This window comes from Phoenix dactylifera, chromosome 1 (assembly GCF_009389715.1).
Source record: "Phoenix dactylifera cultivar Barhee BC4 chromosome 1, palm_55x_up_171113_PBpolish2nd_filt_p, whole genome shotgun sequence".
NCBI lineage: Eukaryota > Viridiplantae > Streptophyta > Magnoliopsida > Arecales > Arecaceae > Phoenix > Phoenix dactylifera.
The window spans coordinates 39,330,800-39,357,880 of NC_052392.1; the positions used below are offsets into that span (position 1 = coordinate 39,330,800).

The 27,081-nt window shown below is 41.7% G+C and overlaps 4 protein-coding genes across 7 annotated transcripts; 2 read left to right on the plus strand and 2 right to left on the minus strand.

The window, feature by feature from the left end:
• Positions 1–1,655: 1,655 nt before the first annotated feature.
• On the minus strand, positions 1,656–3,287 carry LOC120112997 (translation initiation factor IF-2-like). The gene has a single exon (XM_039133315.1). The coding sequence runs from the start codon at positions 3,285–3,287 to the stop codon at positions 1,656–1,658; it is 1,632 nt and encodes a 543-aa protein (XP_038989243.1).
• A 957-nt stretch (positions 3,288–4,244) lies between these two features.
• On the plus strand, positions 4,245–7,293 carry LOC103706079 (pentatricopeptide repeat-containing protein At4g14170). 3 transcript variants are annotated; one of them, XM_008790059.4, is made up of 3 exons: positions 4,245–4,547; positions 4,646–4,712; positions 4,953–7,293. In XM_008790059.4, the coding sequence occupies exons 2-3, from the start codon at positions 4,710–4,712 to the stop codon at positions 6,333–6,335; spliced, it is 1,386 nt and encodes a 461-aa protein (XP_008788281.2). In that variant the 5' UTR covers positions 4,245–4,547; positions 4,646–4,709; the 3' UTR covers positions 6,336–7,293. The 3 variants fall into 3 exon arrangements, with proteins under 3 accessions (XP_008788281.2, XP_008788282.2, XP_038990355.1); XM_008790060.4 differs by having other exon boundaries at positions 4,651–4,712; XM_039134427.1 differs by lacking the exons at positions 4,245–4,547; positions 4,646–4,712 and adding an exon at positions 4,732–4,843.
• A 313-nt stretch (positions 7,294–7,606) lies between these two features.
• Positions 7,607–11,684, minus strand: LOC103706077 (L10-interacting MYB domain-containing protein-like). 2 transcript variants are annotated; one of them, XM_008790058.4, is made up of 4 exons: positions 11,341–11,684; positions 11,131–11,246; positions 8,559–8,942; positions 7,607–8,468 (listed from the first exon to the last, which is right to left on the minus strand). In XM_008790058.4, exons 1-4 carry the CDS (start codon positions 11,477–11,479, stop codon positions 7,893–7,895), a joined length of 1,215 nt encoding a protein of 404 aa, XP_008788280.2. In that variant the 5' UTR covers positions 11,480–11,684; the 3' UTR covers positions 7,607–7,892. The 2 variants fall into 2 exon arrangements, with proteins under 2 accessions (XP_008788280.2, XP_038990360.1); XM_039134432.1 differs by having other exon boundaries at positions 11,131–11,261; positions 11,341–11,665.
• Positions 11,685–12,747: 1,063 nt separating this feature from the next.
• LOC103706076 (poly(ADP-ribose) glycohydrolase 1) lies at positions 12,748–25,576 on the plus strand. The gene is made up of 11 exons (XM_008790056.4): positions 12,748–13,077; positions 13,298–13,483; positions 13,733–13,836; positions 14,475–14,679; positions 15,066–15,170; positions 18,458–18,576; positions 22,021–22,164; positions 23,337–23,460; positions 23,842–24,063; positions 24,496–24,558; positions 24,975–25,576. Exons 1-11 carry the CDS (start codon positions 12,829–12,831, stop codon positions 25,134–25,136), a joined length of 1,683 nt encoding a protein of 560 aa, XP_008788278.2. The 5' UTR covers positions 12,748–12,828; the 3' UTR covers positions 25,137–25,576.
• Positions 25,577–27,081: the final 1,505 nt, after the last annotated feature.

A 27,081-nucleotide genomic window follows, 5' to 3' on the forward strand; every position in this document is an offset into this window, starting at 1 on the left:
CTGCTACAAACGCCCCCTGCTCCTGGCTAATGATGCCTGGCAAAAGGGGCTTCATCCTGCCCACCATTATTCTTGCCACAACCTTATATAAAGTCGTACACAAACTAATGGGCCTAAACTGACTGGGCTCAACCGCATCCGAATGCTTCGGTATAAGCGTAACGAAAGTGGCCTTCCAATCCTTAGGCATAGCAGCCCGAGAAAAGAAACACTGGATAGCCTCCACCACACCTCGGCGGATAATGCCCCAGTACTGTCGAAAGAAAAAAGGTGGAAAACCATCGGGCCCTGGGGCCTTGTCTGCTGCCAGCGCCCAAACCGCCTCCTGCACCTCCTCCGCCAACACCGGTCGGATCAGGGATGCCCTCTCGACATCACCAATACCCGTCTCCACCCTCAGGGGGCGGTAACCATCACTGACCTCCTCATCCTCCGTCCATCTGGCACGGAAAAAATCAAATAAGGTCTGTCGGACCGCCTGCTCGCCCTCCACCCGGTGGCCCGACTCATCTCGTAAAGAGTGAATCATGCTCCGCTGCCTCCGAATAATCGTCGACCGATGGAAGAAACTGGTATTGCGATCGCCCTCACTCACCCACTGCACTCGGGATTTCTGACGCCAGAAGATCTCATGCTGCCGTAGTAGGGAGTGGTGAGTCGCTAGCAATCCCCGGAGGTTGGACATATCGTCCTCCGAGAGTACACCCCTCAGGTCCTCTTTCCTCTGCAGCTCCGCAATCGAGGACTCTACCCCCTCCACACGCCGAAATATGTCGCCCACAACCACACGATTCCAGCGGCGGAGACGCCTCTTAGTCAACTCCAGTCGGCGCGACACCTGCTGCATGGCATCGCCACTTACCGGAGTACGCCATGTGTCACGAACTACGTCCCACGACTGGGGGTACGATAGCCAAACCTTCTCAAAGCGGAAGGGGCTATGGTGGGTATGTGCCGATGAAGTGGATAGAAGCAAGGGGCAATGGTCTGAAGCAATCCGGGGCAGATGCCTGACCCGGGAAGTAGGGAAACGGAGGACCCAATCAGGGGATGCAAGGGCCCTATCTAAACGCTCCCAGACTCTAGCGCTACCTAACTGGTTATTGCACCAGGTAAACTTTTGTCCGGAAAAACCTAGGTCAACCAGGCCGTTCCGCAATATAAAATCGCGAAACTCCCTCCTATCCATCCTATCTGTAAAGGCGGCACCCCCCCGCTTCTCATCCTCACCCTGAATACAATTAAAATCACCAACCATCACCATCGGGACACCCTGGGTAGCAAGGTTGGTGATCTCCTGCCAGAGGACTCTCCGAGCCCTGTAATCTGTACTCGCGTACACACCACACAGCACCCACGGAGCCGCTCCCGGTTCTGATACTATCATGACTACTTGTTGGGGGCAATTGTGGAAGACATCAACTGTCATCACTCCTCGCCTCCAGAGGACCAAAATGCCCCCCGACAACCCCCGAGAGTCAACTGCGTAGGTCTCCCAATCCCTCTCCAAACGTCGCCTCAAACGTCCAAGTCCCTCACCGGATAATCGGGTTTCGTATAGGAAACAGATCTCCGGACAGTGAACCTGTACTAATCGCTTAAAGGATGACATGAAAGACGGCTTGGCCGCCCCCTGCAATTCCAAGCTAGAATCATCATGGGTCACAGTCCACGTAGTCGGCCTCTGACCCATCCTCCCCTAGGGTCACAGGGACAGCCACCGGCTCGACGCCCTGGCCGCCCCCCTCCTCCTCCCCCCCGTGTGCAGAGAGAGCAGCACTCATGACTGCTGCCCTAACACGCTGCACAACAGTGGGTAAGTCCGTACCCCCACCCAACAGTAGTGACTCGGCCTCCGCGGAAGGGGCGGAAAGACCCCCCGCCTCGTGTCCGCATGAGGCCGCATCCACTGGCTGACCCAAGTCTGAAGGCAGAGGCCCAAAACGGAAGACTGGAGTCGTCTTGCCGCCGGCCTGCTGGTCAGGCGCAATGTGGGCCCCCACCCCCATGTCAGACTGAGAGCGATCGCCCAACAGAAACTGGGCCTCCGGGCCCGCCCCGAGGAGCACCCGTAGATCTCCCGTGCCCTGGGCGTGTGGGCCCTGGGCCCATGGGCCGCCCTCAGACCTCACAGGCAGGGCTGCCTGGCCCATCAGGTCCCGGGCCCGCTCCCCCACCGCTGGAGAAGCTCGCAGGCCCGGGGCTGAACGGGCACGCTGCGCGCCCCGTGCTGCGGGCGCGCCTCTGGTCGCACCCGCCGGCCTGCGACCCCGGCGCCCCGTCCCCTGGGCCCGGGCGCGTTGGGCCGGCACCAGATCAGCCCGTTGGCCCACCGCGTGATGCGCGTGGGCCAGCGGGCCCATCATTCCCGGGCCCCGTTGCAGGCCCTGGGCCGCTGGCGGCCTGGGCCTCTTCTGTGACTGGGCCCGGGCCGCAGCTGATCCACCCGTCCCCGGATCAGCCCGCGGCAGTGCGAGCTCAGAGCTCATCCCCGAGTCAAGACTCGGTACCGAGTCTGTCGGCTCGAGCAGGTCGTCCCCGAGCCAGTCGGCCGGGTCGTCCTGAGGAAAAGCAGGCGGAGGAGCCAAAAGAAGCCCATCCCCCTCCGCCGCCGGTGGCGACCGGCGGCGCGCCAACTTGGCTGGCTTTTGCCAGCCCTCCGTGTCCGCCGGGGACACCGGAGCAGTCGGCGCAAGCTGCTGGTTCGCCGGAGATGGCGGTGGTCTCGAGGATGACCCAGCCCCAGGATCGGGTCCGGTCATCACCCCCGGCCGCGGCAGCAAATCACCCCGTGGGATCTTCTGCCGCGTAGCCACCATCCAGGGGCCGTAGACCGGCCCCTGGGCCTCCTCACCGCCACCCGGGGTCGGTGGATCCGCCATTCCCCCCATCTCCGTAGCCACCGGGGGCGCCTCCCTGTGTGCGCTGGACTCCGCCGGAAAACGGCACGCCGCTCCCACGTGCCCCATCCGCCCACAGCGAGAGCAAATGGTCGGGACATTCTCGAAGACGAAGGGCTGCCACCGCACCTTCGTCTTCCCCTGTATCAGAACGCCGGGCCGCAGTGGTTCAGTGGTGTCGATCGCCACTTTTACTCGGGTGAAACCCATCGCCGCCTGCTGCTCAGTGACGCCGTCCACCGCTACCGGCTGGCCCGCCCGCGCCGCTATATGAAGTATGGTCGAGGTCGACCAGTACTCCGGGGGCAACCGCGGCAACCGGAGCCACACCAAAGCCCTCTTCACCGTGTCGTCCCCAGGCTCGAAATCAGGGACCCACGGGCTCATGGCGAGGAGTTGCCCCGCCACCACCCACGGCCCCTCACTGAGAGCCCGATCCCGGTCCTCCGTCGACCGGAATCTCAAAGCCAGGAAGTCGTCCGCAAGCGGGACGGCCACTACCTCCTTGAGCTTAGTGCGGGCGGCCACATCCTTGGCCACCCATTCCGCCGGCCAAAACTGCGGGCAATCAGAGCCCGGCCCTCCCACAACTGCCGAGCCGCCTCAATCGGCTCCTCCGGAGGCCGCAAGACATCCGGGAAGCGTCGACTCAGGCGGTCCACTTCCTCGGCCGTGGGCCAATGGGTAACCCACGGCCCTGGCCTCGACCAGGCCGCAGGACGACCCCCCCGACCCGGTTGCTTACCGTTGCCTCTCGCCTCCTTCGTCTCCGTCGTGGCCGGCTGCTTCCCCTTCCGATCCATATTACGGCCGTCCACCTGAAACAGAGGTCAATATAAGCAAGTAATAGCCAAGTTACCAAGTATCCCTCCCGGCTATGGCAGCCGTGAAGGTCTGCACTCTCAGGATACCGCAGGCCCGATCCCCTTAGGCGCCGGCGATCTCCCTCCTCCGCTCGGCCCCTTGACCGACTTGCTGAGGGAGTCGGAACCGCTCAGTGGGATTCAGAGCCCCGGTCTCGCAACCCCAGCAGTCGAGTGGACCACGGCGACCTGCCGGAGCTAAGTTTCCCGGCCGATCGCCTCACGAACACCGCCGGTCAAACTAGCCGTTGGCTCTCCCGTCTCTGATTTTCCTTTTTCTCTTCTTTTGCAGAGAGGGTTCTACAATTTTCTCCTGCTTAAAACAGCCTCCTCCCGACCCAGAGAAAGAAGGATTGGAAGATTGATCGCCGATCTCGAGATATTATTGGTTAGAACTGTTCGATTGTGGACCATCCAATAAAAAGTCGCCACGTCATCCATTCTGATTTTTAAAAAAAATCCAGCAACTTTCGTCTGGGGACGAGGCTGGCAGCGGAGAGATGGGTTCAGGAGAAATTATTCTATGGACCGGGTCCAGGGGACCAATCTGAATGCCCCGGGGGGGTTAATATGGCGAGTAACTATTGGACTGGTCTACTGGACCTGGTCCATCCGACCACGCTACCCGCATGCTACCCGCAGTCACCATAACCTCGGTCCTCGTTGATCTCCGACAACGCTACGTTTGCCCAAATGCTGACAGCAAGCCTCGCATTGGCCTTCATCTGCGGCTGCAAACGTAGCTGAGTATGCAGTCAAAGTGTTTGATGATATGTTTCAGAAGGTAGCTTGTCTTTTCTAGCAACATAATTTAGCACGCTTGCTGCTTTCTATTGGCTCAAAGATCCCATACTTAATCTTATCAATAAATCTTACGCACAGCACAGACGAGGAGCAAAGGAAGGAAAATAAGAGACCGCAATGAAGAATCAAGTTCTATAATCCCATGGTAGGCTCCATGCCATATAAAAGCTTTCACAAAAGGTTTTTTTTTGCATGCCAAAATGAGACAAGAGAATTCAAGAGAGTTCAGGACAATAAGATTGCTTCTAAGTTTGACTACAAAACTTCCACAATCATGTACTTCCATCCTTTCTTTGTTCCTTCTTATCGATTTCTAATTTTTGTTACATGCATTTGTACATGAATTTTTACCAATTGACTCAAAAAATACTTCGATTGATTGTAGGTTTGGATCAAAAATTGCCATTCCCTCTACTTCCACCTCCTCCACTCCTCCCCTTCCCTCCACCACCTCCGCCACCTCCATGCCCGCCTCGTCCGCACCGGCCTCTACGCTAACGCCATCCTTTCCACCATGCTCCTCCTCGCCTACTCCCGCCGCTGTCGCCTCCTCCCCTCCGCCCTCTCCGTCTTCCTCCACATGCCTCGCCGCACCTCCTACTCCTGGAATATCCTCATCACCGAGCTCGCCAGGTCTGGCCTTCCCCACAAATCCATGGACTTCTTCCTCAGAATGCAGTCTTCTAGCATACCGATTGATGAATTTACCCTTCCGCCTGTCCTGCGGTCTTGCGCCCTTTTGGACTCCTCTCCTGCCAGCATGTCAGTCCATGGCCTCTCGGTGAAGTTGGGTCTGGAGCGTAATCCTTATGTTGCCTCGGCGCTGGTCCTCTGCTACAGTGGTTTGTCTGAGATCTCTCTTGCACGAAGGCTGTTTGATGAAATGCCTGAAAGAGATGCAGTCCTGTGGACGTCGATGCTCTCCGTCTATGCGCAGAGCGGAGAGCCAGAGTCGGCTTTGGGGTTCTTCAGGGAGATGGTGAGTGAGGGAATTCAGCTGGATGGGGTGGTCATGGTAAGCTTGCTATTGGCTTGCGGGCAACTAGGATGGCTAAGGCACGGGAGGAGTGTGCACGGGTGCTGCGTTCGGAGGTGCTTGGGGCTCCCTTTGAGTTTAGGGAATGCTCTCACAGACATGTATGTTAAATGTGGTGCATTTGGCTATGCCGAGATGGTGTTTCGTATGATGCCGGATAGAGATGTGATCTCGTGGAGTGCTTTGATATTGGGTCATGGGTTGAATGGGCATGCCAGTGCTGCTCTGAAGCTTTTTGAGGAGATGAGCGCGGAAGGGATACAGCCGAACTCTGTTACCTTTCTCGGGGTGTTGTCGGCATGCGCGCACGCAGGCATGGTGGAAAAGGCCTGGGCTTTCTTTGATAGGATGAAGCAATGTGGAACTGAACCAGAGTTGAAACACTATGCTTGCATGGCTGATGCATTGGGAAGAGCAGGGCAATTGGCGGAGGCTGAGAGGTTCATAGAGGAAATGCCTATGGTGCCTGATGAGGCTGTATTGGGAGCCTTATTGGCAGGTTGCCGAATGCACGGCAATGTGGAGTTGGGGGAAAGAGTTTCTTGGAGATTAATGGAAATGAGTCCAAGCAAGAGCGGTTACTACATGAGTTTAGCAAACATGTATGCGGATGCTGGTAGATTTATCGATGCAGAGATAGTGAGGGAATTCATGAAGCAGAAGAATGTGGGTAAGCTGCCTGGGTGTAGCTTACTTGAATTGGATCCTCCATCATCGTCACCATTAGAGTAGACTGTCTACATGTGATACAATCACATTTCTACGGATGAACTCATGTGCTTGCGTGGAATTTTGGATATTTGCTTGGTGGTGATGCCTAGAATATGAATGAAGGAATAAAGGAAGTTAACTCCGGCGTTGGGATCTTGAGGGACACTGTTAAAGGTTGGTCAAGGGAGCATGATGTAAACAAAGCAAGATGAACGAAAATAACTAATGTCAACACAGAGCAAGCAGAGTGAGCAGTTAAGAACACAAAAAGTAAGCATGCAGTACAAGGTATCCATCATGAGCCAATGTGTGTAATATAGACAGAAGTTTGGGACTGCTAAGAAGTTGAAATGGGTATATGCATCGAAAATCTAGATAAGTTAATGGGAAAAGACATTCTAATGGGTCTTGAATCTAATAGAATATTTTAGTGTCTCTGACCAAGACCATTATTTATGATCCAGAGCAATTAACAGAGATGGATGGCAACTTACTTGGATCTAAACTATACAGATATCGGTAGGTAGCCCTTTGGGTGTTAAACTGGATTGTTTAGTGAGCAGGACCTCTTTAATCATGAGATGCTTTTCTGTGGATTGTGCATTGGATGTGGATCGAGCTTGGGAAGTATTTGAACTCTTTTCTGTTAAAATTTTACTCGACTGTGATGAGTAGGTGGAGGCTTTACTCCTTGATGATGGATTGTCAACTAGATGATGTTTAAAGCATGAGGAATTTAGATGGATTGTCTTATTGCTGCAGAACTGCTACAGCTATCTTCTAGGAAGCAAGTTTACAAGCCATGAAGATATTTGAAAATCCATTGGATTTGCCCTACCATTTTCTTTTAACTCCAAATAAACATGAGATTGATTCCTTGTGACTTTCTGCAAGCCAATTGATTTGCATAATTCATTTCTTTTGTATATCGAATAGCAATTAAACTTCTTGTTATTTCGAATATAGTTTAAATTAAATATCTGCAGTTGTCTTTATGATTATATAAAGCAAATTCCTGATATGTATGTCAACCGTTAAAAATAGAGCTTCAACTGTATTTCACCTCATCCGACATAGAAACGATATCAGCCAATATCCCCAGGAAAAAGAATCAATTGCATTCTACATTAGCTTTTTATATGCTTGTTTAGCACCCCCCATCCAATCATATCCATGAAATGAGCAGACACCATTTGCTGGTATTTCTTTCCGGATGACAATATTAGAAAAAGCATTGTCAAGCCATGAATTCAGCCAAGGTCATGCTTGTCATAAAATCACTTTCTGACATCTACCATCATCATTTTTCTGATTCCAGTTTGAGATTAATATAAAACTCTGGGTCAGCATTACATTCCATGCAGCCATATGTAGCGATATATTACAAAGCAAATAGAGAATGACGTACAGTAAAGGTTAATAAATCAGAACATACATCAAGTCTCCCGATAACTACCATAACCTTTTAATGATCAAGTTAACGTCAAAGAGCAAGATGACAAAATTGCAGTTTGCAACTGAATACAAGAGGGGAAAAATTAAAAGGAAATCAAGAGCACAATAAAACCAGTCAAAAGGTCATAGAAAACTAGAGAAGAATTTAGATAACCACTCCTTGCGCGATTCTGGACTACGGACTAGAAAGATCTTTCCCTCAATCTCATTCTTTAATAAGTATTCAAGGGCTGTTACCGACAGCCGTTCATTGTAACCACATGCTTTTATTGCTTCCCATATATCCTCACTGTAATTTCTAGGTTTTAATGTCTTTATCACATCTATTAACTCTCCTATCTTCATAACCAAGCTCTGGATGTCAACATTTGCAGCCTGTTGCCTCTTGGTCCTTGAGGATGTGGCCCTCCTACGTGACTCAGGCGATGAATTGGGAGATGCAGCGGGTGTAGAAACGGCTGGCTCTTGCTGACATAGACCTCTAACCTGACTGTTTGAAGCCTTCGCAACCTCTTCAATATCATCTGGCCACTGCATATTCTTCTGATGTTGTTCCTCAATTTCTCTATCAATAGAGCCAATATATTGATTTCCATCTTCAATGAACTTCCCAATGGCTTGATCGTCAGCACATATGATAGCTAGCTCGTCATAGTAATCTATAGAATTATTCAGCAACCAAGCATCCCTAGGATGAGCCTGCAAAGCAACATATTAAAAAAAATAAAAATAAAATAAGTGTCCTGATAATAGAAGTGTAGCACTTAATAGTAAAAGGTTGTTGCTTACCTGCACATAATCTTGGTAACCACCAGTTCCCAAACTAATCATCTTGGCAACAGGATCCCAACTGGCTCCACTTAGACATTTCAGCTTTTGTATTTTGTTCCACTGGGTCCTCAAAGTTCTCAATCTTTTTTCCACATCGGTTTCATCACATTTTATTTTAAACTTTTGAGATACAGATTCTGCAGCAGCTACCAAAGCACTTCTCTTGAATGACATGCCTACTTTCATGCCAATTGCTACCTGATCAACTAGGAATCTTAGAAGAAACTTGGACATTTCCAGGTTCCATTTAAATTTTTTGCAAGTTTGTTGACTTCCAGTACTTGGGGAGGTTTGTTGGTTACAAGCTGTTTGTGATGCATCAACTCCCTCCGCTATATTTTGCTACAAAAAATAGTAGCATTTTCTATAAATATACGATATTTAGAAAGTTAACTAGAATCCTTTAATTAATAGAAAATAAAATCCCAACTACAATGCATCGATATATGAATGTGTAACAAAATTATTTGGTAAAATCAAAAGGATAGATATTAAAAATTCATATCCAATAAACAAAAAGTAATAGTAATGAGAAGCATGATTAATCTGTCGCATCTCAATTATGCAAATTCTCAAAATAAACAAGTTTTCATCTCCATGTTCTTTCACCAATCTAACTAGCAATTGATCCCATAACTAATGTGATATTCCTCTCACAGCTCTCATGGCATAATCTCTTGGTGTCACCACCAATATAAGACTATGCAACTGACAACATACTCAAATTATAGCAACTCAGGTCAAATAAGGGAAATGAGGCTAGCAATTAAGATTTCAAAGATGGTTTCAACACCTCAAAAAAACAATGACAATTAGTGGAGTGCCATAGGTTGGATATTTCTTTTGCATTCCCAGCCTGATTTTCTTAGGTGAAACTTCCAAGTGGTAATGTAGACCAGGACATGAAGAAATGAACCAACAGTTCATTATGCATCCTGTATGAATCAAGAAGCAAGTTCTTCAGTGGAGGTGTTGATTTATCAGTAGCTATCCTCCAACCTCTTTATCCATAAACAGTTTGATAAGTATCTCTCTTTGTTGGTATTATGCTTCATTTCTACTCGATCCCTTTATTAGGCGAGAGGAACTTTCAAGCCCTATTGTGTGCTTAAACACAGGTTAGTTTCTTGCCCTGGATCCAACTTGGATTTCCTATTCCATAAACCCCTAAACTCAAATTGCTCTGCATGCATTTCCACTTCTCTTACATGACCCGTCAGATATAGTTAGTGTCATGTTACGATCTAAGCTTTTGCTTGCTTCGTCAACATCTTATGGCCTGTTAAGTGTATCTGTAGGTGAGTGTGTGTGTGTGTGTGTGTTGTGGGGGTGGGGGGGGGGGGAGGTGTGGGGTTGGGGAAATGGAGGGGTTAAACAGGTAATGTGAAAAACTAGTTTAGAAATCATCAACCAGAGTCTATTTCAGAGCCATTCAATCTAAAGATATCTGCAAAATCTTCACAACCACTTTTACTCGAAGACATTTCTCCTTAAATCTATACTGTGTTTGGATGTCGAATAACTAAGCACCTCTTAAATAACTTTATCTATTGGTACCCACCCCCTAACAAGCTATCCAGGGAAAAATTTTGTTCACTGTTTAGTTGGTACTCCTATAATTAGTGTGGTAAAGTTGTGAAAAAAAGCGAATAGGTAAATAGAGGGGGGAGAGAATGAGCTTTGGGTGATTAAAGTCAATTCACCCTCCCCTATAATAATTTTAACACGGTTAAGTATTTTTTTCACCCATCGACCGAATAAGTTTATTCATCACTCTTTGAGTAGCTTTTGACTGGTTAGTTGGATAGCTTCATACTTTCCACAATTTAATTAGCATCCAAACACCATCTAAAAGTAAGGCCGGCCAATTGTGACCCAACACGTCAACCCGATCTGTGTTCGACATGCCATAAGCAGGTTTGAGTTTGGACTTAATGGGTTCGAGTCGTAAATAGGTTGACCCATTTAACCTGTTCAACATTCGAGTCAAGTTCAGATTTCAAACATCAGACTCATTTAACCTGTTTAATATCTGGATCAAGTTGGGTCAGGTAACCTATTTAATCTGTTTAACTCCTTTAATCCGTTGAAGACCTGTTTAAAATCTGTTTAACCTGTTTCTGTCATGTTTAACCTGGCCTGCTTAACCTGTTTAACCTGCTTAAATCCATTTAACCCGTTAAAAATCCACTTAACCTAGTTAATCTGTTTAACCTGACTTGACATGTTTAATAAATATGTTATGCAGGTCAGATCGGGTTCCCTATTTAATAAACAGGATGGGTTCGTATCTAAAGTTTGACTTGTTTAATAAGCACGTCGGGTCCGGGTTAACGAATTTTTGACCTGACCCACATCCAACTTGACCTATGTCCAACCCAACCCAATCCTATTGCCACCCCTAGCTAAAAGTCATGAATTTGATTTGGTGTGGCATTTCAGCAAACAAATTATGCTCATAAAGTCCCTATCCAAAAAATTACGCCGAAACACTGCACTGGGAATTAAAACCACAAGAACAAAACCTCACCACTCCAAGGTGCAGCCTTTCAGCTCCGGACAAAGATCCTGCCAAGTTCTGGGCGGCCATCGTAGTTAAGCACCGCGGTCGGCCGTTCCTAGTACAGCCCGCTGTGGCGGAAGGAGCTGGACGGATCGCAACTAAGAAAATTGGGGGGGAAAAAAACAGTGGAACTAATATAAATCGGGAGATAAAGAGCTAAGGAGGGCAAAAGCGCACCTCGAGTAGAAGACGAGAACGAGATGAGGGAACTCTCGGGAGAATGGCAGCAGAGAAAAAGAGTAGATCGAGGGTTCCTTGGTGCCACCGAAGGCAGTGGAATGAGATGGCCGAGCTCGGTTGCTGCGAATAAGGCCATGCTTCTTCGTTCTGCCTCTCCTTTCGATAACCGCTTAAAATGGCTGTCGGGAGGCAAACTAATCACGGACGAGCACGGCCGTTCGACGGAGGGAGGATGCTGGATTTTGAATTTGAACTCTTTACATTATAATTCAATTTTATTCCCCCGCTAGAATGTGCTATGGTGAGAGCGGAAACAACGCAGAGATGGACACCCGCTGCCCAGTAACATCCGCAAGTTGGTGGAAGATTGTGGCTTTTTAAAGCCATTCATATGTGTTGAGAGGCAAATAGGATTAGAGACTGAATCGTCTTCTTTATTGCGCGGCATTCGAAAAAAATATTTTAAACGTATTATATAGCTGCCCTTCTCCCTCTACGCCATTTTTTTTCTCTCAACAATGTTAATTATACTCACGTAAGAGCTGTGTGAGCCGCTGTTGTACCAAAAAAAGAAGATCAGCTATGTAGACTTAAACATGACACTGCTCGACTCTCATGTTGAATTATTATTATATCATATATTTCTTCGCACATGGAATGCATACGTGTGTGTCTACATGCAAAAAGAGAATGAAAATTAGTTTAGGTTATCAATAAGCTCAAGCCTAAAACCAAGTTAAGATTTAAATCTCGAGCATGCGCTTGGGCTCATCCGAACCTAGCCCAAGAATATTTTGCTTAAATCAACTTAATTTGGGGTATACTTTTGGGCTAGGCTAGGTTCAAAGCATGTCTCTATTTAATTTTTACTAGATTTTTAATTTAAGCCTAGAGTGAGATGAGACGGCAGGGACAAGAGCTCTATGTTGTTGGAGTTTTCATAAATGTTACAAATCAGTCATTCATAAAATGAATAGGAGATGGAAGAGTGATGGCAAAAATAGAGAAAACCAACACTGTTCACTCGGTCTATCTCTTTTAGTAATGCATTGATATGGTACTATCATGCTAATGCATAAAGTATGCATCTTTTGCATATGTATATATCTACAAATGCCTCAACGCTATGCCTGATAAAAAATTTTACATCGCATCTTTACCACATATTACTTCAATACGGTGAAATGCTCTGATTTCCTTGGATCATATTGCATGGAACTTTGTGCTTAGTCCATTTTGACCGGAATTTGATTACCGGCATTTCACCGTAAAAAGTTTGAATTTTTACATCGACATGATAATGATTAAATAATTAAATATTCGTACATGTTAACGAAACGGTTCATCTACGAAACTGTTATGGTGGCCGTTATTTAAACCACGTTCTTTAACGCAGTTCCGTCCTTCTGCTCTTTTCTCAAGACTCCCGCGATAGTCTTGCATATATTTCCTAACCTTCTGCTCCCCTTGTCTTCTTCGCGAGCGATGGAGAAGAGGGAGGATCTGAACTCCATCCTCCCCTTTCTTCCTATCATCCTTCGCTCCTCCTCCCTATTCTGGCCCTCGAAAGCCCTAGAATCTCTCAAAGCCCTAGCCCTCGGCCCCGACGTCAGCCGCGTCGATTCCGGAGAGGTCCTCTTCGACGCCATCCTCGATCTCAGGGACGCCATCGGCCTCTCCTCCGAACGGCTAGCCTCCAGAGCCGCCGATGGATACGCCCTCTTCTTCGACGAGGTTCCCCCCCTCTCGACTCTCTTTTCCCTTGTTTTTATGTTTTTTTTCTTTTTTTGGTGCTGGGAATCGATAATTCGAAGAAATATTAGGTCGAGCAATATGCTTTCTCGTGAAATAAAGATTGGGATTTGACTAGTTTAGTGAATAAGGTCAAAAAGATTATAGAAAAGTTTGCAATTTGGGAGTAAATTGTGGACTTGTTTTTCTTTTCTTTGGGTAGCTGATGTCTAGGGTGGATTCGAGGGTGTGGTTTGGAGAGGTCATTCCGAGCCTTGCAAAGTTGTTGGTGCGGTTGCCTTCTCTTTTGGAAGCCCATTATCAGAATGCCGATGAAGTTTTTGGTGAAGGAAAAGCTGGGCTTCGCATAATGGGCCCACAAGAAGCAGGCATTGTGTTTCTAAGTCAGGTGAGCTTTCTCTTTATGATCAATCTATCGATGTTTTGTAAGAATTTAATGGCTTTAGAGGTGTCTAGCCCATTTACTCAATTGTCTTCATGCGTTTTGTAGCAGTTGGTTTGCTTTTCTTGATGGTTTAGTATGTCCTCTTCCCTCGAATTTTTATCTGTCCTTTCTTTTTTAAATCTCACATTGTTTAGAACTGTTTAAATATTTTGTGGGTTCCCATTATACTGACACATCTTGTTATTATTTCAGGAATTAATAGCTGCTCTTCTTGCATGCTCACTGTTTTGCTTGTTTGCCACCAGTGAAAGGAGTGTCAGATATCTTCCACTCATTAACTTCGATCAGTTATTTGCGTAAGCCATTTCTCCCTGACTCTTGCAGTTGTTGTTTTTCCTTGGATGTTTATAGTATTATGCGAACATACTCGTCAGTTATGCACTTGCTCTTTTTTTATGAAACATGCTCTGTCTTGGTTAGAACTTACAAAGGTTTGTATAGTCAATTTATGCAATTAAGAAAGAGTCTACTATGACAACCTATCCCACTAATGTTGCGATTAAGTTGTCCAAAACACTGTTCAAAAGTGAAAGGAAATGGTGGTTGATATTTAGCTGGCTAATTGTGTTTCCCAAAACTGATTCCATTGGCTTAGTCCTGTCTTGGTAGCAGAGGAGGTGCGTAGATTGGTGGCATATATTTTTTCTCACATCCATGCAAATATGCCATATTCGCTTACATTGTCAAAAAATAGTTGTTATTGTCAATGTTATGAATTACTGAATTGTATTATGTGCTAAAAGGTTGTATAACTGAGCCTTGAGTTCTTTGCCTTCTGTACCTGATACCTTTTTAAGCTGAAATGTGCAGAGCTTGTGTAGACATGGTAATATCACTTTGGTTATTACGTGATACACCTCATCTATTGTTGGTAGATCCATGAGGCAATATTTTTTGCGAAAGCTATAAGTGACTCCATTATCACACTTTACAGGGCCCTTCATCCTCATGGTAAACAGAGCCAGGAACAGAAAATAAAGTGCATTGTTCACTATTTTGAGAGGATATGCCACTGCATGCCTACAGGTTTTGTTTCCTTTGAACGGAAATCCCTTCCTCTGAAACAAAGTTGCCATGACATATCATATCCCAAGGCTGCTTTTTGGAGGAAATCTACTGTTTCTCTTTGCCCGTTTGAGGTAAATTGGAAGTTGTATTTCAAACACTTGCCTTCATAAGCGTATCCACCAAGAAATCATATTACCATTTTGCCTGATTTTCTTAATTCAATTAAATTCAGTCTCCTGAGCCTGCAAAACAATTGGAAACAGTTTTGAAGGCAAATGCAAGTTGAGCAAGTATTATGTGGATGTCTCTTGTAATTTTTTGGGATATTCCTTTTTTTCGTGGGACACAGTTAATTTCGGATACTCCACTCCCCTTTCTCGTGCTTGTTAGACTTCAGATGCTTTTTATTTAGGCATCTATGCCACGATCTTGTTGCTCAAATTTTGTGAAAGCAAAACAAAACGAATTTTCCTTCTTCCAAACATTGACCACCATAATCATTTCCTTTTCTTGTCAGGTCTTTTCTTCTGGCTTGATTGAAGAGCAACAATGTGAAGCTCTTGAAGTAGATTTTGCAAATGAATATTTGGGAGGAGGTGCTCTTAACAGGGGCTGTGTGCAGGTTTTCCTTTTGAACTTTTTGAATAGGTAGATGCCACTTTGCTCTGTCTTTATATTCTTTTACAAAACAGGGAGATTTACTACTGCACATTTGTTGTAATCAATGAAACTCATTCAAATTCCTTTAACCAACTTGATTAGTACATAGATTGGAACAAATATTCAAATGCAATAATGCAAACAAAACATTGTTAGGCAGAAATGACAGAACTTCAGTTTTTATGTTTACTTGAGGGTGTGGGTAGTCTTTTGCCGATTTTAACGAACATGGTAGTCATCATTTAAACTTTTCACTGCTGAATAATATATCCTTAACCAATAAACTTTAGTATTTTTGCTATTTTTTCTTTAAATTAATTTTTTGGGCTTGATCAAGTTGAGAAATAGAATTAGAGATTTATATATGGACACGTGATATTTCATTCTTACATTCTTAAATGCTTTCCTAGTCATGTGCTGGTTGCAAGTTTTATTTGATCTAATGAGATTTCAAACATATTCTTGGTATAAGGATGTTACCTATTGTTATAAGATCATCCTTGACTTATATTATGCAAGTCATACTAATGACAAGGCCTATAAACATGCTGGGCTTGGGCCCATTCATTTGAAGCTTGGTCTTAGATTACAATAATTGATTTTTTCCCATAGTTGTATCAGGAACATTATAAAAATTCCAGGCAAGCATGGGCTTGGCCCATCATTCCATTATGAGGCCTAAGCACAAGCCTAGCATGAATAATGCCTAATTGGTTGAGTGAATGAGAGAGGGTAGAAAAGACAACAGTAGGAATATGAAGGCTGGAGCATAATGATAGCATCTTCACAATATGATTGCTAGGTGGAAGGATGGTGGCCTAGCAGTAGGATGACAACCTAATGTTGTCTAACAATAGTTGGGTAGTGATTGGCGAGGACCTAGGATTAAAGTATCTTATGTGCTAAATTTGTCCCAGTCCTGGGCTGGCACGATAAGATATATCATGCTGTGCCATGCCTTGCTAATCGCATGTTCAGGCATATTTCATGGCTGATGACGAAGAAAATGGATTTATGCTGGTCCATATCAGTCTGCTAGTCCTGCACAGGCTGATGTGGACCAACATGGACCAGGATGCAATTTAGAGGTACAAATGTCTGTATTTTTCCTGTACTTTTCCAGCATAATATGTTTCACATGGTATGGGCTGGCAGTGTACAGTGACTTGATCCTTTGAGAACTTCCTTTGTGTCTGTACTTTTACATAGAAGGAGGAGTGCATCTATTCTAAACTATGAGAGTAGGTATCATTATAAATAACAATTATTTCTACGTAGTTACTTGCCAGGTCTCTTGCCAGGTTTGGATCGAGCCATTGGTGGCTGAATTGTGGCCAAAGATCATTTGTGGGCTTTAATGTAGGCTTGGATCTACCTGAAGCCCAAACTGTTTCAGCCCAAACTTCATCGAGGTGGTCCTAGGTCTATTTATAAGATTCATGTGTTTGGTTTCGGTCTTTAAAGCTTGATCTCACTTCTAAATTGAATTGTCTATGCTTAGGTAGAAGAGTTGTATCCTGAATATGACTTAATGAAGATGGTTCAAAATGTTTGGATATATCCTGAATATGCTCATCAAATTTGTGTGCTATATTACATGGATTGAGGTATGAGTGTTGGGTGTACATGTTGGATTCTTCTCATCATTAAGAACTTCTTCTTGCAGACCCATACTCATGAGTGTTGGGTGCAGGTCCTTTGTGGTAAACTGAAGGATCCAGGTAAATAACAGGTGTCAGGTTGAGTCCAGTCATGGACATGAATTTAAAAGGAACAGTACTTGAGTCATGCCAAACTGAGACCTTAACCTGCTACTTTGAATCTAGATGTTACATACTGTATGCACAGTGATGCCCTTGATCTTGCATCAATTCCATATCAAATATAAATCAGTATAGATATCTTGCTTTGTTAAAGATGCTGATGTTTCAAGAACTTGAGTGGATATTTTCCATTGCTTTGACTTGTTGTCAGATGTTTGTTTTGAAGCAATTATCTTAAGCATATTGGAAAGTCTCTCTCTGGTATATTACTTGTTAAATGTTGTCTTGCTTTCTGTTATAGATTTTCTAGACAGTATGGGCATTTCTGCAAGTCAAGGATGCAACATTCTCTACTTAGGGAGCTTTAAAGTTATGGACTTGCTATCATGAAAATATGAGAAAGTCTAGCTCGTTACTTTTTACTCCTAAAATTTTAGGATATTTTCATTTGTCATAATGTCCTAAACTGCCATGATGTCCATATTATGAAAAGGTATGCCTTAATTCCAATATTTTTTCCTGCTGACAATGGGTTTAATTTTTGTACATATCTTCATTAGCACTTCAGGATGCATGAGACTAGGTATCACTGATACATCATCATAATTACATTATAGAAGTTAGACCAACAATAGAATACCCTGAATGGCTCTGGAGGAAGTGGAGGAACCCCAACCCTGGAGGATAACACAATTGCCGGGCACTCAATCATTAAGAAATGATCAGAAAAAAACAAGTTTCTAGAACCTATAAGCTTGCTAGATCAATTTTAGATATGGACTTTGTCAAAACCAGTATTCAGATGACTAATCTGACTATAATTTACAGATAACTGTGCACATACAGTTTGGTGTATCATTTAGGCCAATATATGCACTTTGTAGCATGCCAGTTCGTTATAAAATCCATTTTCTGGTTTAGATACAAATTATGGAATATAAGATAATGAAACCTACAATTTGTATGAAAGGCTATTATTGTTGGTTTCTGTTAGTGTTATCGAAACCAAACAAATGACATTGAAAAATTGAAAATTGCATTGGGTTAATAGATTTACCATTATAATGTTGTTTTAGGTTAACAATATTTAGTTTTGGGAAAAATATTGATAAAAAAATAATTACAGAAACTTGTTATAGAACTAATGGATATCCTATTATGAATCTGAATTCAACCTGAATGTAGTAGGAAAAATCTGAATCTGAATCAGAACTCTAGTGTATTATCGGGATTGTTTTTGGATCTTTCTTGTATCCAACCCAAATATGCCCTGTTCGGAAACCTTCCCCCCTACCCCTTCAAAAGAGTGAAAAAAAAGAAAAAAAAATCCTTTGAGCATCAGTGTTCCTTTCCCTAGCAAATATAACTAAGCATTTTTCTCTATTGCCATGGTTTGATCTAGTCGAAGGCTGACATTTCATATAAATGTGCCATTTGTTTTCTTTTCTTTTAAATTAAATATTCTTTCACTGCCTTGTTTATGCAGGAAGAGATTCGATTTATGATCAACCCAGAATTAATTATTGGCATGCTTTTCATGGCCTCCATGGGTTATAATGAGGCAATAGAAATTGTTGGTGTAGAAAGGTTTTCATGTTATGTGGGGTAAGTTCTTTTTATTTAATTTTGTAAAAGCACCAAGAATACATGTTGTTGGATGACTGTTTGGCTGAGAACTAAACATAAAATTGACATGGTTCTGTATAGAGTTAGTGCAAGTGATTTGGTGGTTTAATTGAATTAGGTGGAATGTGCAAGTGATCATTCTTTATGTGCTTAAAACATTTTCATTCATTTCCAAAAATTTATTATGCAGAGTTCTTTTAGCACATAATGGTGACGCATGTTCAATAATGTGGTGCTTCTTACCTTGGTTTGCTAACTAAAACTGCTAATGGCGGTTCCAGGCTTTATTTGATTAAGCGCAGGAATGATCTTAAATTGATCTATGGCCAAAACAAAACAGGAGACTTAAATTATGACATAGACCACCTCTGGTTTGACCATATGACTGATTTCAAAGATATTTTCTATTTCTGGAGTTGTTTCATATTGTGTTCATTTTTCTGCTATTGAGTATCTTAAACCTTGTGCTTGTAACTCTTTCTTTTTCCAAGCTCCATTATGACTTAACCTTCCTGTTTTAATGCGATGGCTATTTATACACCTCTTTTTTGCACCTTGTACAAGTGGTAGTCTTCATGTTTGCTAGCACTGCCTTTTTCTCGTAGCATGTGTAATCCTAGAACTTTTAATGGGTAAACTCTGTGTCTCTTGTTTATAGCATACTCAGCAGCTTAGAGAGTTCCTTCTGAGTTCCATTGCACATATGCTATTGTATCATTGCATGTTCAATTAGCCAGACCAGGGGGATTGTGTTTGTCTGTTGCGCTTCCCTTCTCCTATACTTTTTGAGGTATTTTGGGTTGACGGGGCTGCCATTTTTTTTGCCATTTCATGTATTGTATTAAAGGAACCAATTTTTTTCCATTACTGAGGGAATACTTGCAAAGTGGGATAATGGTTGCAATGGTTAGTTCCCATTAGTGAGGTTGCTAGTGTCAGAAATGGATTTGAAAGGAATATCAGTCTGAGAGTGTATTTTGGGAGTGGACTATTCTCGTATTGAGCCCTCATGCCATTTTCTGCAACTTGCTGTTGTTGACCTATTCTAGTTAAGCTTAATTTGTACTCCCATTCTTATTGATGGTATACATTTTCTTTTTTCTTAGATGTCACGGATACATGTGAAAATAGAGTTTGAAATTTTAAGTTGTTATGTACTAAAAACTCAACATTACAAAGGCTTAAATCTACTTAAGCTCAAACTAGAATGTGCCTTGGATAAATTCATGGGAGTATAAACACTGGAAGTTTTGAATGGTAAGCGGAGATCAGCTACCTTTATTGCAAAATGAACACTTAAAATATTAAAAGATGCCAACTTTCCATGTATTATTTAAAATATGCTCTCAAATAGCTCTTAAGTAGTTTTGCTCTGCATGAACAATTTATTAGCCAAAATATTTGAAAGAATTTTGAAGCACCTTTCCCTGGAAAGGTGTGCATCCTGTGATCTAATTCACAGAACCAAGACAAATAGAATAGATTGTTGTTTGTACTTCTGTTTATATCCCATCTCAACAAGCTAGCTGGAGACTGTAGGCAAGCGCCATGTGGACAAAATTAGGCAGGCTCAAAGCAGATGAAAGTCGCATGACCCTTGATGAGATAACCGGTTTTGGCCGTGATAAATTTCACCAAATGTGAAGGCACAAGCTGAAGACGTAGAATTCGGTTATGATATAGATAAATAGGCTGAAGGATCAAAATCTGGTCATGATCAACCACGATGCACGGGTGCGAGTTACAGCCCGAAGGATGTTAGCTTGTGGTTTGGTTCGTAGTTATACTACACGTGGGATCATGGGAGCGAACCTTTGGAACTGCTGAGGTTTGTGGCAACAGGGCAGTTTACAGAGATCAGCAGTTGTTTTACATTTATTTTGTTATGTATAAATAAGTAGAGTTGTACTCCGAAAAAACCTTTGGATATCCAACATATCAGAATTCTATTTTATCCTATCTTAGCTTTATTTTACCTTATACTTTATTTACTAGTAGGACTCTACCTTAGGAGTATTGTTAATTTAGATATTTACTACTGTAGCCTAAGCTATACCCTATCTTTAACCAGATCCATCTTCTTCGAATGGTGGTGTGACAGAGGCGAAAATCCTTGAAGATCAAGGCACCTAGACCCATGCTACTCTTATATCCTCCCTTCGATTATTCCTTTTCTAGCTGCTCTAGTGCTGGTGGCATGCCAGTAGGTCAATAAGTTCTGTGGCACGCCTAGAGAGAAGCCAGATAAATAAATTCCAACTCTAAAATTTGGTTATATTGAGCTCTAATGCCTTTGAAATAGGCTTAAACATTTTTTAATACCTTTTATGCCTTATGCCCTTATGGTATTAGGGCTAGCATGGCTCCATGATCACCTCGTCTCCTTTCAAGATTGTGTCTCATGCCAGTAGGTCAATAAGTTCTGTGGCATGCCTAGAGAGAAGCCAGACAAATAAATTCCAACTCTAAAATTTGGTTATATTGAGCTCTAATGCCTTTGAAATAGGCTTAAACATTTTTTAATACCTTTTATGCCTTATGCCCTTATGGTATTATGGCTAGCATGGCTTCATGATCACCTCATCTCCTTTTAAGATTGTGTCTCATGACTATGAATGTGACATTATGCTCAAATTGAAATCTGCATCTTGAAGTGAGGAACCTGCCTTTTGATGGATTGATCTAACGTATATTGCATGTTGATCATACCAAAGTAGCCTTCATATCATTTGTCTGCCCATTGAGTTGCCCTGCTCACCTTCCTCAAAATAGGTGAGAATCTCAAGATGGATATTAAATGGGCCCTGCATTAGGCTGCAATGAGTTACTCATGGTATCTACAGTCTGACACTATAAATGTGCGACTGGTGAAACATCATCAGTCTGGCCCTTTGAGTTACTTGTAATTAAGGAGGCCTTCCAGGTTTGAAGTTCCTTTCCCATTTATTTACTTATATCTGATTTATGTGATTCCTTACTGCACCAGAGCACTTATATCAAGTCTGGCCCTTCAGCCTCCCTCACCCACAATGCTGAGAATATGCTTCTTTAGTCGATTTCCCACAAGCCTTGCTTCAAAAAAGGATATATTGGAAATAACATTAATTTATCTAAGATAAGGCTTCAGATCAAATTGACTTTATTACAAGCATGAATGGTCGAGTAGGGTAACAAATGTTGGTCAGATACACAAGGATCATAATCTTTCTGAAACATTAATCATTTGGTTTTAGCCAACACTCGTTCAATATATGGAATGTAATGCATGTGTCGTGTTCGCAGGCAACCTATACATTTATTGAATTTAATCTTATTTTGTATTGTTACATTTGTTACCTTGAGTTTAAGAATTTATTAAATGTTACAGCTACATAGTGGCTGCTTGATTGAAATTCTGCCCATTGTCATGGTACTGTATTGTAGGTATGGCTCCTCGTTCTGTTTTGCGGGTGACTACCTGGATAAGAAGCTATTTGATTCAATAGGCAGGAGAAAGACAAGGATTGTTGCAATAGATGCTTTATGCAGTCCAAGAATGATGCAGTATGAAGTTGATTGTCTGGTTAGGTATGCCAAACTTTTATTCTTGGTATAATAGCTTTTTCAGGACAATATTTTATAAAAAAGCATATCAGTCGAAATTACTAGGATATACCAACTTGAAGATGTTTTGTCATGCTTTAGTATATTGTCTATGTTCAGAACATTTGTTGTCATCAAATGGCTTCTGGTATATTGTCTATCTTCAGGACATTTGTTTTGTCATGCTTTAGTATATTCGCTATCTTCAGGACATTTGTTGTCATCAAATGGCTTCTGATATGAAGACCTATAATGTTTTTTCCTTCATCTCTTTAATATGACCTTTGACCTTTGTTCATCAAAAAAAAGATCTCAACATTTAGATTTTGTAAGTTTAGCATAATTGAGTCATCTTGAATCAATAAGACAAAACACACGACATCCACAAACTATTAATTATCTGCATAGTCAAAGGCTGATTTCTGAAGTCACTTCCAGATCGACCTAATGTAAGATAATGTAGAAAAGAAGAGGAAAGCTTAATAAGCATTTAGAAAGTGAAGAAGTGTCAATGTAATAACGAAGAACATGGTAAAATCATAAAATTTGGGCTATGTAGAAGAAATTTAGAATTGTAAAAACCTAGCAATTAATGAATAGAAAAATGTCAAGGTGCAAAGCATCAAAAATTGGATCAATGAAACTCAGTTCTGTGGTTTACCTTTGTTCCTTATATATGCTTAGGATAAAATGTAACCAGTTGTATCTAAAGAATTGTCAGCCTTGAACCTACAATATGTCAAACTTTTATAATTTTTGTTATTCTTTTGATTCATGCAGGAAAGTTCTGCATGAAGTGTAAGGAAAAATACCCGTACTTAAATTTATGTGTTTCCCTGGCAGAGAAGGCCAAAATAATTACACGTCTTTGTAATATGTCTTACTGTTGGTCTTTGTTTTTTCTGTAGTACTTTCTTTCCTTCACTCCTGAAACATCAATTGTTTGACATCGTATTTGGAATGTTGTCATGGTGTTTGTATGAATTATATCCTTAGATAAGAACATGGTTAGTGTTGTTCCTATTTCAGCTTCAATGTTGTCTTGATACATCAACATATCTTTTGATTGTGTGTCGTCTGTATCCCTAACTAGAGTTCTTGTTTATTGCTTTCTTGACTTCAAGCTTTTCCCCTTTCTTTTTATTTTTGTTGAACAGGGAAACAAATAAAGCATTTTGTGGATTTCTGGATAGTTCAATATATCAGCACTGCTTGAAGATTTTTCAAGATGCTGATGAGAACAGTAATGAAGTTTCCATTGCTAACCGCAACATTTTTCCAGTAAGAATTGTCAATAAGATGTTTACTTTGGTTAGTTCTCAAATATCCTTGATAAAGGGGCTCCACAAATTGATTTAATTGGGCTAAGTCCCTTTTCTCCTTTTCTGCTTTCTTGATACCAGATGGCCTGTCCTATTAGGTTCTCTTATTCCTACACATTTTGGCCAAAGTTTTGCCTTTTTCCTGTCCATCATTATGTTTTTTTTTGGTTTCTGCATGCAATCAAACAAAACTTAACCTTGATATCTTAAAGGACTGCATATGTTTTGTCTAGAAGTCTATTCATGCTCAGATGATGCAGTTGCCTTATAATGAATTTGATTAATCTGATGTTGTTTGCTTGCAGTAACTGCCTCATGCTTTGATCTACTTCATGAACAGGTTTGTGAAACTACTACTACTACTGAACAAGTCAAAGATCCGGACATTTCTGAAAATGAAAGTGCAAGCAACTTGGACTTGATTGGTAATACTGAAAATAAAAGCTGTCAGGTAATAGACTCCCAGGAGGATATTGGGATTGCAACTGGAAACTGGGGCTGTGGAGCTTTTGGTGGAGACCCTGAAATTAAGAGTATGATCCAGTGGCTGGCTGCATCGCAGGTATCCTCTTTGTGAGATTCTGCCGCTATCTAATGATAATCGCATTTGAGTCTGTATTATTGGGGAAAGTTGTAAATGGTGGAATATATTCCTGAACCATGCATCTTTCAGCAGGAATGACTTTTCATTTCTCCCCTGGTATAATCTGGTGGCTGATGACACCGCATAGTTCTTCACATTGTTCATTATAGACTTGATGACATTTGTAGTCCTAGCCATTCACACAGTATGCATTCTTCTACAAAATATTAGAACAATAAAAGTTATGGGTTTTCTAGTTCATTTTCTTTTCCATTTGAAGTCCAATTCTTGTATTCCTGTGGCTTTAGATGTCTGCAGACTGTCTTAGTTATCATGTATTTTTGAATGAAAGGCTAGTAGATCATGAGATTATAATGTTTTCCCCTTCCTTTTTCTTTCCTCATGTTGCAGGCATTAAGACCTTTCATCCACTATTACACATTTGGAGAAGCAGCCTTGCAGAGACTAGAACAGGTAAGCTTGCTGCTTTTATTGTTATTATACAGTATATTAGCTTGACATTATGAAAATCTCAACGTGTACACTGGATAAATTCATATCTTATGATGGAAATCTTGCATGAACTTGGAAAAATGTTTGCAGTCAGCATCAATGACAACTCTCTCTCTCTCTCTCTCTCTCTCTCTCTCTCTCTCTATATATATATATATATATATATATATATATATATATATATTATATGTGTGTGTGTGTGTGAGAGCTTAGGATTATGGTGATTTAACTCATTCCTCTGTTCAAATATGTATTCCTTAACTGTTGTGGTACTGAATGTGGTCAATAAGATCGCTGATGTGGTTTATATATCTTACTGTTTAAATTTTCTTGAAAAATAGTGCTAGTGGTGGATTTCACAATGACAATTAAATCAGGTGACTCAATGGATCTTGCTGCATGGATGGACGGTGGGTGACTTGTGGAGCATGATAGTTGAATACTCATTCCAAAGGTTAAGTGGGGAGGCTAATGTCGGGTTTTTAACTTGGCTCTTACCTGATCACAGCACAAGAGATGTGCAATATATGTCAGAGTAGTGTCATTCTTCAGCTGGTCTTCAGAAGCAAATGGAATTGATTTTTAAAATTTTCTAGTTTATTTCTTCTAATGTGCGACTCATTTAGTTCTTTTTCTCTTTTTTTGGTGTTTGACTATAATTTGGCTATATCACTTCCTGATAGCTATCAGTAATCTTATTACTCTCTGCCAGGAGTGAAGGTTGTTGGGAGTTAGAGGGGGAGGTGTGGAATGCAGTCATAATATTCTGTTTAAATTCTGCCAACTTAGGAGGATTTTTCTAATTGTCGGGGCAGTCATAATATATGTTCTTTTGTTTTCCTGATGGCACGTATATATGCTGCTAATCTTTAACATCATTGGCTTGATATGTATGCTGGAGAGGCATCTCAAGTAAATGATGGATAATGTAAAGATGATAAGACTAATTTTGCGTGAATCTTTTCAATTTTTTTAAAAAGAAAGTTATGAGAATAAATCTTGCTTGCTCATAGTATTGCGAGCGCTGAATTTTCCAAGCTGCTTGTGGATATTGCAGTAGACATGCATTTCTGTGGAGGGTTTGGGATTTGTGGTCTTCTTATTTGTGTGGACAATGGTATGCTGTTTGATTGCTGGGTCGCTTGTTTTTACAGCCAGAAGTGATGCTATTTGGTCTGTAGAAAATCAGGCAGCAAGTGTAAACATTAGCAGGGCCGATGTGATGCCATGGAGTTACAGAGTCTTTTAAGTTGATATGCAGACTCAGAAGATAGGTATGTACAAGAACATTGTACTTAACAGGAAGCAGAGCATGGAATAGCTTTTTATAAAGCATTCTGTGATCTTGGAAGGCTCGAATCGAGTTTTGACCTATCAATTCTGAATCAGATAAAAATTCTGCAAGACGTACTATCCCCATGTGGGAGTGATGTGCCCCAGATGACACAGAAGAGAAACTGTGTTTGGTTGCAGAATAAGCTGATCTTGAGTAAATGGTTGATTTCTTCTGATTAACTTGATTAGAAATTTTACTTTTTTTTATAAGGAGTTGGGGTATGTTTGGTTTCCAAGAGAATTGCTTGCAAAACTAATTTGTGTTGAAAAAACTAATCTTCTGATTATTTGCTTCGTTAGAAAATATAAATCGGAAAAACTATCTCTAGTTTTCCATTAAACTTTCATTTCTCCAGAAAAAGTCCTATTTGTCTTGGTTTTATGGATTTCCTTGCAATCAAAAATATCCGAAGTCAAAAAATAGTTTTATCAATTTTTGCCAACATCAACTTTCTTCTTTGAATAAGTTGGTAATTTTCTATCATTTTGGGGGACTACGGTGGTCTAAATGGATTAAAGTAGCTTGAGTTTTCTCGTTTAACCCAGAACCAAAGTAAATGCACGGAAACTCCTTATCCGAGTGGAACAGGACTATGATAATGTGGACCTATTTGGTACTGTTTTTGTTTCTGTAGATCCTAAAAGAAAAATTAATTAGAGTGCAAGCACATACGATGATTTTCTTTTTGATCCTAAAATTTATAAAGCTTTCGTGGCACAGATCCTAAAAGTGAAAAGTAGAATAAGAAATAGTATAATTATTTCACAAAAAATTTTAGAGAAACTCAAAATGATAATAAAAAAGAGTTTTTTTTTGTTGCACGAATACCATTTTAAATATCGAATTTTGCATGAATATTTTCTTAAATTTAATATTTACATGTATATCTTCGTAAAACACTTGTTTTGCTATTTTTTTATTCTTATTTTTGCATATGTATTCATGCTATCTAACGTCGTTAAAAAATTAACAATTTTAAATTAAAATTACTAAAATATCTTTAATGGGTAAAAGTATAAAAAAAAATATAGGGGGGACCAAAAAAATCTATTTTATTTTAATTAAAATAAATATGGTTTTTATTAATGATATTAAAAGAATTTATTAGGGTATAGAAATAAATATAAATTTTAAGAAAGTATTGGCAC

Excerpts from the sequence above, each read along its gene's own strand:
- LOC120112997 (XM_039133315.1), bottom strand. The coding sequence starts at position 3,287 with ATGAGCCCGTGGGTCCCTGATTTCGAGCCTGGGGACGACACGGTGAAG.
- LOC103706077 (XM_039134432.1), bottom strand. The coding sequence starts at position 11,479 with ATGGCCTTATTCGCAGCAACCGAGCTCGGCCATCTCATTCCACTGCCT. Across the intron at positions 11,262-11,340 it reads GTTCTCGTCTTCTACTCGAG|TTGCGATCCGTCCAGCTCCT; the intron begins GTGCGCTTTTGC and ends CAATTTTCTTAG. Across the intron at positions 8,943-11,130 it reads AAAGGCTGCACCTTGGAGTG|CAAAATATAGCGGAGGGAGT; the intron begins GTGAGGTTTTGT and ends TATTTTTTGTAG.
- LOC103706076 (XM_008790056.4), top strand. The coding sequence starts at position 12,829 with ATGGAGAAGAGGGAGGATCTGAACTCCATCCTCCCCTTTCTTCCTATC. Across the intron at positions 13,484-13,732 it reads GCATTGTGTTTCTAAGTCAG|GAATTAATAGCTGCTCTTCT; the intron begins GTGAGCTTTCTC and ends TTATTATTTCAG. Across the intron at positions 18,577-22,020 it reads AGGTTTTCATGTTATGTGGG|GTATGGCTCCTCGTTCTGTT; the intron begins GTAAGTTCTTTT and ends ACTGTATTGTAG.